The sequence below is a fragment of the Ovis aries genome, chromosome 1 (assembly GCF_016772045.2).
Source record: "Ovis aries strain OAR_USU_Benz2616 breed Rambouillet chromosome 1, ARS-UI_Ramb_v3.0, whole genome shotgun sequence".
NCBI lineage: Eukaryota > Metazoa > Chordata > Mammalia > Artiodactyla > Bovidae > Ovis > Ovis aries.
Genome location: NC_056054.1, coordinates 4,776,233 through 4,788,451, shown reverse-complemented (window position 1 = coordinate 4,788,451; position 12,219 = coordinate 4,776,233). Strand labels below are relative to the sequence as shown.

Here is a 12,219-nt window from a genome sequence, read left to right as displayed (position 1 = left end):
TCACAGGGCCTTCCTGACTCAGGCACCTCCCTGCACGCCCCCACGCCCTGAGCTGGGGCCTGTCCTCTGAGGTCTGGCTCCTTCCTTGCTCTGAGCTGTTGCCCATCTGAGTCTTGCCGCCTCCCTTTGCCATGTTCCTGTGACCCAGCTTCGGGGCTGCTCCCCACCTGCATTCTGCTCCACTACCCATCAGCTCGGGTTTTGTAGGAGCCCGGGACTGCTCCTTTCTTTGCTGGCCTGTCCCCTCCCCGGGCCAGGAAGCCAGTCCTGAGCCCCAGCCTGAGCTGGAGACCCTGCCTCTCTCCTAGAGGCTGGTCTTGTTGGCCTCCCTGCCCTGGGCCTCTGCTGCACAGACAGCTCAGCCACCCAGAGCAGCCAGATGAGAGCTGCAGGGACCCTGAGCTCTGCAGGCAGAGGCCCTGCCCTGATCCCCAGCAGAAATACCCTCCGCCCTACACCGCCACAGCTGCTCTCAACTGTGAACAGCCAGATCTTGCAAAGCCCCATCTGACGTTTCTGGGCAATCATGTTTATACTGTATGAAGAGTCAAGTGCCCGATGACCTGCTTCTTGTCCCCCTGGAAAGGACAAAGGAAGGATGCTTGTCAACATGATGTCCATGGGGAATTTTCCAAAGCACCTGAAGCTCTCTGTGTGGCTTAGGGAAGGAGCGGCAAGAAAGGGACATACATCTCTGGTGGGTCAGGGTAGAGGACATGCCCTCCTTTCTGGGACTCTGAAGCCACATGCCCTGGTGGTTGGGCAGTGCCCATCCTCATACCGGACCCCTCCCCACTCTCCTGCCCCGCCTCCACGTGGCTGTTGGGAGGATACAGGGAAGGAGAGCTCCCAGGAGTGATGAGAGCACCCAGGAAGGAGTCAGGCTTCTGGGAGGACCCTCATTTCTTGGGATGGGGTCCCAGAAGACCTGCTTGAACCACAGCTCACGAAATGTGCCACCAGCCTTGCAGGGCATGGGAGAGAACCTGGACCCAGAAATGCTGGGGACTCCAAGCCTATGGAGCAACTGACATGCCTTCAGGACCCAGAGGAGGTCACAGCTCTCACTGGGGCAGGAGATCCACCCCTGCCCTGCACACCCGATCTTCTGAGAAGACTCAGCAGAGAAACAAGAACATGACAGTGCTGGATGAAGGCGTGTCCTTGGAGGAAAGAGATGATTCACGGACAGAGAGGCACCTAAAAAACTGACCAAAGAGCCCCTTGATGAAAGTGAAGGAGGAGAGTGCAAAAGCTGGCTTAGAGCTCAACATTCACAAAACTAAGATCATGGCATCCAGTCCCATCACTTTATGGAAAACAGATGGGGAAACGGTGGAAACAGTGGCTGACTTTATTTTTCTGGGCTCCAAAATCACTGCAGATGGTGACTGCAGTCATTAAATTAAAAGACGCTTACTCCTCGGAAGGAAAGTTATGACCAACCTAGACAGCATATTAAAAAGCAGAGACATTACTTTGTCAACAAATGTCCATCTAGTCAAGGCTATGGTTTTTCCAGTGGTCATGTATGGATGTGAATGTTGGACTATAAAGAAAGCTGAGCACTGAAGAATTGATGCTTTTGAACTGCGGTGTTGGAGAAAACTCTTGAGAATCCCTTGGACTGCAAGGAGATCCAACCAGCCCATTCTAAAGGAGATCAGTCCTGGGTGTTCATTGGAAGGACTGATGCTGAAGCTGAAACTCCAATAACTTTGGCCACTTGATGCAAAGAGGTGACTCATTGGAAAAGACCCTGATGCTGGGAAAGATTGAGGGCATGAGAAGGGGACGACAGAGGGTAAGATGGTTGGATGGCATCACTGACTCAATGGACATGGGTTTGGGTGGACTCTGGGAATTGGTGATGGACAGGGAGGCCTGGTGTGCTGCGGTTTGTGGGGTCGCAAAGAGTCGGACACGACTGAGCAACTGAACTGAACTGAACTAAGTCTTCTCAGAGATGTTACATCCTCTCTCTCCAGGTGTCAGTAAGCATTCGTGAATCCTTAGTATCTTTAGAATCAATGTGTTACTGACCTGCGTGTTGCCCTTTCGGTTTGGGAGACTCAGATCGGTCTGTATTTGGGGAGGATGGGACAGGGGAGAAGGGGAGGGAGACAAGGACAGGGAGGGGGCGGGGGGGTAGGGGGAAGAGGAGGAGGGGAAGGAGTGCTACTCCAGGGATGGGAGCACACAAGCACTTTTCACAGAGGGACCAGTCAGTCCATGGGGGTCTGAGCTGCGAGGCTGGGCTGCCTTTGGGTAGCTGGAAATCAGTAGGGCAGCGTGTATGGAACGGGGGCCAGCAGACAGACAGGAGGCTGGGAGACAGAGCAGGGATGGACCTTGCAAGGCCCATGAGCCACGATCTTCAGAGAGCACGACCTTGGTCTGGGAGCAGGGCGGTCACTGAGGGTCCCAGCAGAAGTCCGACGTTTCTGCATCTGCTTGTCGGGCCACGACTCTGGCTGGAGGGGGTGAGGGTTGCCCCCCCTTCTCTCCGACCAGGATTCACTTTCCCATCTTCTTCTGCGGGAAATCCCCCTTAGGCCCCAGGCCAATGCCCCCTCCCCTGTGAAGCTGTCCTGGATTCTCCCAGGTGGACAAGACCCTCTGCGGCTCAGTGGGATCTGCTTGTCCTTCCCGGTGCCTGCTTCCCCGTGTAGATGACCAATTATTTGTGCATCTGACTTTCCTGTTCTCTCGGGCTGTGGGGCCCCCGTGCAGGGGGATTCCCATCTTGCTGATGCTCATACCCTATAAAGAACCAGCACCAGGCCTGTTTCCTAAATAGGTGTTTCACACATGTAAATAAAAATGAGATTTATAGCTCTATTTGTACAGCTTTATTTCTATAATAAATATCAAGTTCTCAAGGGAAGCAGAACACTGCAGGACCGGTTTTGGGAAAACATCTGATCCCGATTGCACAGAATGACCGCGGTGCTAGCAGTTCCCATGACGTTTCACACAGTGATGACGTAACTGGGCCACACAGGAAACACCTCTTAACCAGAGTGAAAGCACAATGAACGCTCTGCCTTCCTTTTTAGAGATGGCTCTTTCTTTGGTCAATAGTTTACCAGATAGATCTTTGCCTCTGGCTGATGTTTTAAACACTTCCCATTTTGACAGTTATTGGGAGAGAGAAATGCCATGAGGAGGCTTTACCACTCCAACTGCAAAGTCGTTGCTTTTTTTCCCTGCATCTTTCACTGTGAAGGGGTCACACAAGTCCACTTGCATCGTCAGGGTGCCCACCTTGACCAATGTCCCTCTCTGATGGAAACTTCTCGACCATGACTCCCAGCTCAAGCCAAGTGACTGGGGAGTGTTCTCATCAGAGAGACCTGCCTCTCAGGGAGCAGCCTCTCAGGGAACCTGACTCTGAGGCTGCTTATCCTTCCCGGCACCTGCCTCTCCGTGTAGATGACCAGCTATTTGTGTGCCTGACTTTCCTGCTCTCTCGGGCTGTGGGGCCCCCATGCAGGGGGATCCCATCTTGCTGATGCTCGCACCCTATAAAGAACCAGCACCAGACTGCTTCTGGCCAGCCACGCCGACTCCCTCTGCACTGGGGCAGGGACACACAGCTGGACCGGCCAGCTGGCAGCAAGGTGGGGACATGGATCCCAGCCATCACACAGTCTTCTGCAGAGAAGGGGGGACAGAGGAGCTGGTCCCCATGGACCTGGGTCCTGCAACTCCCGGCTCCAGCCCGTGCCTGCCAGGAGTCTCCATCATGTGTCCCCCATGTGCCCGGCTCTGTCTTATCAGCGAACCTAAGTGGGCTGGTGTTGCCACCCACAGACCCAGTGAATCACAAGAAGAAACAGGATCTGAGATATGCCCAGCCTTTCCACTCATTCAGAAATCTTGTAAACATCACGGAGGATCTGCTCTGTGCAAATGCGCGCGAGGGACGTCCGGAGAGTGGGGGCCTGGCTCACCTCGGCTTCTCCCGCAAGCTGATGGCAGAATCATGTTGTATGTTTTGCAAAAATGCTTATTTATTGTGCCAAGAACACGATGGCAACAATGCGATAAAATTTTTAAAAATCAAAGAAAATAATCAGCTTCCTCACCATCACTTTTATCCAATGAACCCTTCATTTTTTTTTCCTTTTCTGTACATATAGGAGATGTCTGTCTGTTAGAGCATAATCATAGTGATATAAAAGTCTTGCCAGCTGAGTAGGTGAAACAAAGATTTACTTTTAATTTCTATTCCTTTATTTGGCACCACTGAACTGTACTTTGTGTTTTGTTTGTTTTGATATTTTCAGCTTGTTTACCAACTTTATGACCTTATCTTGCCCACCTGTAAACATTTCCTGAGCACCTACTGTGTGGGGAAATTTCTAGGTGCTGGGACGACAAGGACCCTTCAGGCTCCACCTCTGGGGCCTGCCTCTGAGTTCTCCGGGGCTGGGACTCTCAGATTAGTTGCTGTTCAGTCACTCAGTCATGTCTGACTCTTTGCCACCCCATGACCTATAGCACACCAAGCTTCCTTGTCCTTCACTGTCTCCTGGAGTTCGCTCAAGGTCATGTGCATTGAGTTGGTGATGCCATTCAGTCGCTCCTCTGTTGTCCCCTTCTTCTCTTGCTCTCAATCTTTTCCAGCATCAGGGTCTTTTCCAATGAGTTGGCTCTTTGCATCAGATGGCCGAAGTATTGCAGCTTCAGCATCAGTCCTTCCAATGAATATTCAGGGTTGATTTCCTTTCAGATTGACTTATCTCCTTGCTGTCAAGGGACTTTCAAGAATCTATTCCAGCACCACAAATTAGAAAGCATCAATTCTTTGGTGCTCAGCCTTCTTTACGGTCTAACTCTCATATCCAGTGGGCTCCCCTGGTGTCTCAGATGGTAAAGAATCCACCTTCAGGGAGGGAGACCTGGGTTAAATCCTGGGCAGGAAGATCCCCTGTAGTAGTGAATGGCAACCCACTCCAGTATTCTTGCCTACAGAATTCCATGGACACAGGAGCCTGGCGGGCTACAGTCCATAGGGTCACAAGAGTTGGACATGACTGAGTGACTGACACACACACTCACATCCGTACATGACTATTGGAAAAATCATAGCTTTGACTATACACAGCTTTGTTGGCAAAGTGATGTCTCTGCTTTTTAATATGGTGTCTGGGTTTGTCACAGCTTTTCTTCCAAGGACTACGAGTCTTTCAACCTCAGATCAGTGGAAAGGGGTTAAATTCAAGTGGGGGCACATCTGTTAGGCTTTTTAGATGGGGGTATGCATCTAGGCATATATCTGTTAGCATGTAAGCCCATACATCAGCCTGATCACTTGTGGCTTTCAGATTATCTGATGGGCCCCTCAGGATCTGTGTCCTGGGGATGGGAGAGAGGTTACTCTGATGGGGAACAGGCTGATGACTTCTCACTGAACTCAGAGTGAAATTATGTTCCACTTTTAGATGCAAAAGGGAAAAATCAGCCCAGAAGTGGCCTGGGGGCACTATAGATAGACAATAGCTTTTCAAGCTAATTGAATCGCATAGAGACAGGCCCAAGGATCTTCCCAGAAGAATTAACACTAAGCCAAGTCCATTTATGGCTGCAGGAAACATAGACAAGGCTCTTCAATATTTGTGTGATTGTGTGTTAGGATCAGGACAAAACCACTGAAGACAGTTCCAGGGACTTCCCTGCTGGTTGTGGTTAGGACTCCATGCTTCCAGTGCAAGAGATGTGGGTTCCATCCCTGGTGGGGGAACTAAGATCCCATGTGCTGTATAGTGCGGCCAAGGGAAAAAAAAAAAAAAAATATATATATATATATATATATATATAAAGGAAAATAGTTCCAAATGGTTGAACATAAGGAACACTGGAAAATAACAAAGAGAAAACAAGAGCTGTAGGGATGAACTGCAGAGTGCTTTTCCCCTGTGTTTTCTCTTTCAAAGCCAACATGAGGTCCAGAGAGAGGCAAATGAAATTACGCTGATATTGAAAGCATATTTGCAAAGATTGCTATTGGTCTGCAGAAAATGCCCTTGAGGCACCAGCCTTCTCCTCTATCAAGGCGCCCCTCTGAGGGGATCCCCTTATCTGCAAGCCTGAATACCTCTGTGTGTTAGCTGCTCAGCTGTGTCCGACTCGTTGCAACTCCATGGACTGTAGCCAACCAGGCTCCTCTGTCCACTCGATCTGGGCAAGAAGACTGGAGTGGGCTGCCATTTCCTTTTCCAGGTCATCTTCTCCACCCAGGGATCAAACCCAGGTCTTCTGCATTGCAGGGAGATTATTTTTTTTTAATATTACCATCTGAGCCACCTGGGACGCCAGTTTAAAACCAAAGATCCCAAATAAGGACCAGTTTGTTTTCTCACTGTTGAATTTTGAGAATTCTTCATGCATTATAGATACAAATTCTTTGCCAGATAAATAATATGAAAATAATTTTCTCCTAGTCTATGGCCTATCTTTTCAGCCTCTTTACAGGGTCTTTACAGAACATAAAACTGCTATTAATATTTTGATGAGATCAGATTTATCTCTTTTATGAGTTGTGCTTTCGGCGTTAGGTCTCAGAAATCTTCAGCCCCAGATCCTGAAGATCTTTCCCCAAGGGTTTTATTTACAGGTTTTATTGTTTCATGTTAAAGTCCATGATACATCCTGAGTTAGTTTTTGTATCAGGTATGACGTTTAGGTAGATTCCCACTTTCTTGCGTATGGATGAAAGAATAATTTTTGGAAGCCCGTCAGTCCCTAAAGAAGAAAACGCCTGGATCCATCTATTTCCTTCTGTCCATTAGTGGCAGCTTTGTGTTGAGGATCCCCAGGTGGATCCAGAAAAGGAATAGAGAATTTCCATTAATTTGAAAGTGAATATGTTTGCAAAGTTTCTTGGTGAGCTGATCAAATGAATATAAGATTGCTAGTATGAGTTATTTTAATTTAAGGTACTCTTGTCTACAGTTACAGAGATCCACCACAGTGCCCCCAACTCCTTTCTTATGCTACGAAGCCCAAAATAAATTGGAAATCCAAGCAGGGACACTGAAACCTACAAGTTCACGCTCCAAAACTTCTTCCAGTTGTCTCCACATTCAACCATCTCAAAGACACCACAGGGACATTCACTCATCCTCAGATTCTTGGTTGATGGAGTGCCTACGGGAGCTCTACCCCGTTGCTCTGGGGTCAAGAGGAGAGGCCCTGTGGGAGGGTCACAGTCCTGCAGCTAGAGGTGGCCCCAGGAAGGAGATGCTGTCAGGGAAGGGTGGGCGGGGGTCTCTGAGCCGGATGGGTGGGCTGCTGTACTCCTGACTGTAAAAGCCCAGCTCTTTCCACCACCAGCAGTACCTGCCCTGTCCATCACATTCTCAGGGAAAAAGAAACCCACAAGGTCAACAAACCCACTTGTTTCTCTTTCAACTTCATGAATAACGTTTGATTTTAAATGCATCGTGTCCTGTGAGGCTGGATGCAAACTTCAGACTCGGACCATGGCTCCCCCTCTCTGAGTCCAGCTCCCCACCCCTCTTTCTCAGTCCGGCTCCTCCCCTCTTTCCGGCTCCCCCTCTGAGTTGGCTCCCTCTCTCTGAGTCTGGCTCCCCCCTTCTCTCTCAGTCCGGCTCCCCCTCTCTGAGTCCGGCTCCCCCTCTCTGAGTCCGGTTCCCCCTCCTCAGTCCGCCTCCCCCTCTCTTTCTGGCCCCCCCTCTCAGTCCAGCTCCCCCTCTGACTCTGGCTCCCCCTTTCTGAGTCCGGCTCCCCCCACTCTTTCTGGCTCCCCCTCTCAGTCCAGCTCCCCTCTCTGAGTCTGCTCCCCCTCTCTCGGTACATCCCCCCTCTCTCAGTCCGGATCCCTCTCTGCCTTGCTTAGTTCCCTTTCTAACCAGAGCTGCTCCTCTCCCTCCCTTCCCTTCAGGGAAATAAACCAACCTTACAGCCTCCCTCTCAGTGCTTCCAGGGAACCCCACCCAAAGGACCAGTTACTACTCTATTGATCTGCCTGTACCCCCCAAATTCTAACTCATTCTAAAAAAAAAAAAAACCCAAAAAGAGAACTCACTTGATACAGTTAATATTTAAAATCCTCCCCCACTTGGCAAGATAATTTTGAAGCAGTGCCTAATAGGGAACAGGGACAATTGGAAGAATTTCAATTTTATTCTAAGCATCTCTTCTTCTAAATATGCATGGGTGAGTTTGACACTTGCAAATTAAAACTCGCTGTTAGTGAAGCTTGTTCCATAAAAATCTGAAATTATCAGCTACACAATCTGGTCTTTGTTGAGTGACAGCATTTTATTAACTAGCTATTAAAGAGTCACTTAATGATGAATGGCTTTCTACAAGAAAAGCAAAGTTTGAGTACATCAGCATTTATGATATAGTTGCATATGATGGGGATAATCCTTCAGAATTACTTAGACATGAATTTATATGAAAAGTACAGGTCTACAAAGTGATAATGTGATTATTAAAATAGGAAATATCAATCTCTAAGAAGCCTTGGCACATTTAAATGATGTTGGTATGTTTCTTACAGATCAGATTATCTTTTCCATTGACTTAAAAAACATCCTATCCTGAAATCATTCCTAAAGCTATTCAAATCTTTATGTGGAAATCAGCATTTTGACCTGTAGAAAAAGATATCTATTATTGTTCATCCTGGTTAGAGGGTAAAAGGCAGGAGACAGAGTCAGCTAGCTTTGTTGGACTCACACAGGTATGAACTCAACCCTAATAACCACAAAGGCAGAGCTGCTCACTTATTCTTCTGAGTATTGTTCTAACACCTGGTCATCTATCAATCGCCAGCCCTACATATATAGTCAGAAAACTTGGCAAAGATCTCAGAAACATCTGAATATTTCAGCTAATCTCTATAAAGGGAAAACAGACCCTTTCCAAAATATCACACCGGTAACAAGGTTTAAAGCTTTGTAAGTCCATGAGATAAGGCGATAGCGTGGGGCTCCCAGGAAAGAAGACAGAAGTCAGCGGGTGGTTTATTGGGAATGTCCCCCAAGAGGGAGGGAGAGCAGCAGCAGCAGCCCCAGGCAGAGGGGGAGCTGAACTGGGCAGAGGAGGAGCCGAACTGCGCTGCGATGGTGAGAAATCAGGAGTTGATCCCATAGGGCACCCAGGAGCTGGGAGAACCTTTCAGAGTTGTCCTGGGCAGTGAGGGGCTGGGTCTCTGTACCCTAACTTATCCTTTTTTTTTTAAAAAGATGATTCTATTTCTTCGTTTAATTAATTTTTGGCAGCACCTCACAGCCTGTGGGATCTTGGTTCGCTAACCAGGGATCAGACCTGTGCCCCCTTGCAGTGGAAACACAGATTCTTAAACCGCAAGATGCCAGGGACCGCCCCCTAAGGTGAGTAGCCTTGAAGGCAGCTGGCCAGTGCGGGGTGGGTAACCTCACTTCGAGCACCTGCCGTAGACCCTGAACAGCTGCTGGGGAGGGACCGAGTGCAAGGGGTCAGCACCCCATCCTGTAGCTGGGGATGGAGCCCCTTGGTCCTGAGGGGGCGTCACAGGGGCCGCATGCATGCAGCATCCACTTCAGTGGAGAGGGGGAGACCAAGGAGAGGAGGGAGGGGGGCCTTTCTTCTTTCGTCCACGCAGCTAATAACAGAGTACCAGGGTTAGAGAGGGACAGGGCAGTGGGGGCAGCTGTGAGATTCCCGTTCATCGTGTGCAGGGGGCGAGCCCCCTCCTGCTGTGTTGGCCACGATCGAGCCCAGGAACTTTATTTATTTCTTGGCTTAGCTGGGTCTTCACTGCTGGGCTTTCTCTAGCTGTGGCGAGTAGGGGCTGCTCTTTGCTGCCCAGCGCAGGCGTCTCATTGTGGTGGCTTCTCCTGTTGCAGAGGGCGGTCTCCAGATGGGAGGGCTCAGTAGTTGTGGAGCATGGGTTTAACTGCCCCGCAGCACGTGGGATCAAAGCCGCGTCCCCTGTACTGGTAGGTGGATTCCTAACCACTAGGCCACCAGGGAAGCCCCACTGAGAAATTCTAAATGAGATGCTAGCTCTTATCACCATCGCGATACCTTGTGTTTTCATGGACTTCGGGGATTCCCGTTTGATACTCTCCATCACCCCCTCTCCCCTGCTTACAACTTTGGCCTCCTGGGTCCAGTCACTCCTGGATGACACACCCGGTCCTGTGTGTTTCTCACTGTGACAGCTCCGGAGTTCCCAGGTGCCACCCACCACACCCGGAGAGCTGTCTCCCCCGTGGAGAAATCTGAGAGTCTGACTTCCAGGGGGAACCCGTCTCTGGGAATATGAGGAGCCTGGCCTTGGCCACCTGGGCTAGCGGTGGCTCTCTGCCTCTGGACGGAGTCACGGAGGGACATAACCTTTCAGGATGCACTCTGATTTAGGTCGGGCTTTTGGTCAGCCATGACATAGTATCTGGGCAAAAGGCTACAGCACACACATTCAGGTTTTCGGATGGTGCTACCTTCCAGCTGGAATTCTATTTCCCAAAGAAGGAGTCTATGTTGGAGAGAACCACCACCCTGGCAGGGGCCTCTCCACGTATGTGGGGGTAAAGACCCCTCCAATCGTGCCCAGGACATAGCACCTGCCTGCCTGCCCGCCCACCACCCAGCAACCCCACCACACGGGGCAGGCCCGGCCCGCAGTGACTCTGAACTCTGCTTTCCTTTGGGTATTAAGAAACAAATCCTGCTAAAAACAGGTCTGAGACGTCGACGTGAAGTGATAAATTGGAAGGAATACGCTTTGGCGGAATTAGACAGGATTGTTTTGACTTTGTAGTGGACATTTGGTTTGCCAAGAGAATTTCCTTATCTCCACCCTTGAGAAAAGATGAGTGGGATCATGTGTCTTTGAGGAATGAGCATTCAGAGCGATGGCATATGTGACTAATGTGAGGTGTCTGAGTTGTGGAGACCACTCCTCAGCCGAACAGGTATTTACAAGTCATAGAAACGATGACAAGTGACTGTCGACCGACATTTAAAGAAAAACGAAAGACAGCTGGGGGATAGCATGGTTTCCAAGGCAATGAGTGACTGTAGTCTCAACAGACTTGAGATGATTCCAAGGAGTCAAAGCAAAAAAGGAAAAAAGAAAACTCCCAATTTCTAAAACTCCAGATACCTTGTTTTTTTCCTTTGTCTCTTTCGTTTCCTTTTCTTTTTTTACTTTTTTTTCTTTCTTTTCCTTTTTCTTCTTTTTGGTTTTCTCCTCTTCGTCTTGGCTTGCAATAATATCATCAATAACCTGCAGAAAAACAAAATCATCATAGCACTTTAAGAGAGTCGGATCAAGAGGATTATCTTTCCGGAAGTGTTTGTGTGGGTCAGTGTCCCTTCTCTGCTCGGCTCCAAACCCTGCAGACCCAGCCTCCTGGCCTCTCCACTCTGCCTGCCGTCTGCCTCTGGCTGGATTCATCAGCAGAGGCAGTGGTGGGGCCTCAGATGGCAGGTGGAGAGAGAGAGACATTTCTGGACATTTCTGAATCCAGTTCCCTCCAGTTCAGAGCGGCTGTGACTCCCAGGGGTCCCACCAACACCCGGGGCAGGGTGGAGGGGGGGGGGTCTCGGCTTCATTAGCGTCTCAGCTACAGCCTGCTTCAGGCCTGCCCACGCCTCTTCCCCAAATGCCAGCGGAGAGCTCCTGTGCTCCTTACCTAGACTCCATACATCTCCTCTCGGAGCTGGTTTCTTTCATCTCTGATTTAATTTGTATTTCCTACAAAAACCCACTTATTGCCCTAAAATTTAAAATACTGGTTAGGAACTTCCCCAGTGGCCCAGTGGTTAAGGCTCCAGGCTTCCAATGGAGGGGGCCCAGTTGGAGAACTAAGATCCCACATGCAGAGCAGCATGGCCAAAATAAATACAGAAAATAACAATAAGACAATAAAATAATTTTTAAAGAATACAGTATTGATTAAAAATACCTCGTTCACATAGGATTAGCATCATTGGAGAATTAGTGGAAGTTTGCAAAAAAACCCACATGTGCTAACTTGCTTCAGTGGTGTCCAACTCTTTGTGATCCCATGGACTGTAGCCCGCCAGGCTCCTCTGTCCATGGGATTCTCCAGGCATGCTGGAGTGGGTGGCCATGCCCTCCTCCGGGGGATCTTCCCGACTGGGGGATCAAACCCACATCTCATGTCTCCTGCATTGGCAGGCGGGTTCTTTACCACTAATGCCATCTGGGAAGGCAAAAAAACCCCATAT

The 12,219-nt window shown here is 49.4% G+C and overlaps 1 protein-coding gene across 7 annotated transcripts in view; it reads right to left on the bottom strand.

Moving 5' to 3' along the window:
• IQCA1 (IQ motif containing with AAA domain 1) overlaps positions 1-12,219 on the bottom strand; it is a 195,052-nt gene that overhangs the window by 98,903 nt on the left and 83,930 nt on the right. For all 7 annotated transcript variants that reach the window (XM_060399176.1, XM_060399154.1, XM_015091828.4 and 4 more), the window contains one exon: positions 11,129-11,251. In XM_060399176.1, coding sequence (XP_060255159.1) covers positions 11,129-11,251 — 123 coding nt within the window. The remainder of the gene's footprint in view (positions 1-11,128; positions 11,252-12,219) is intronic.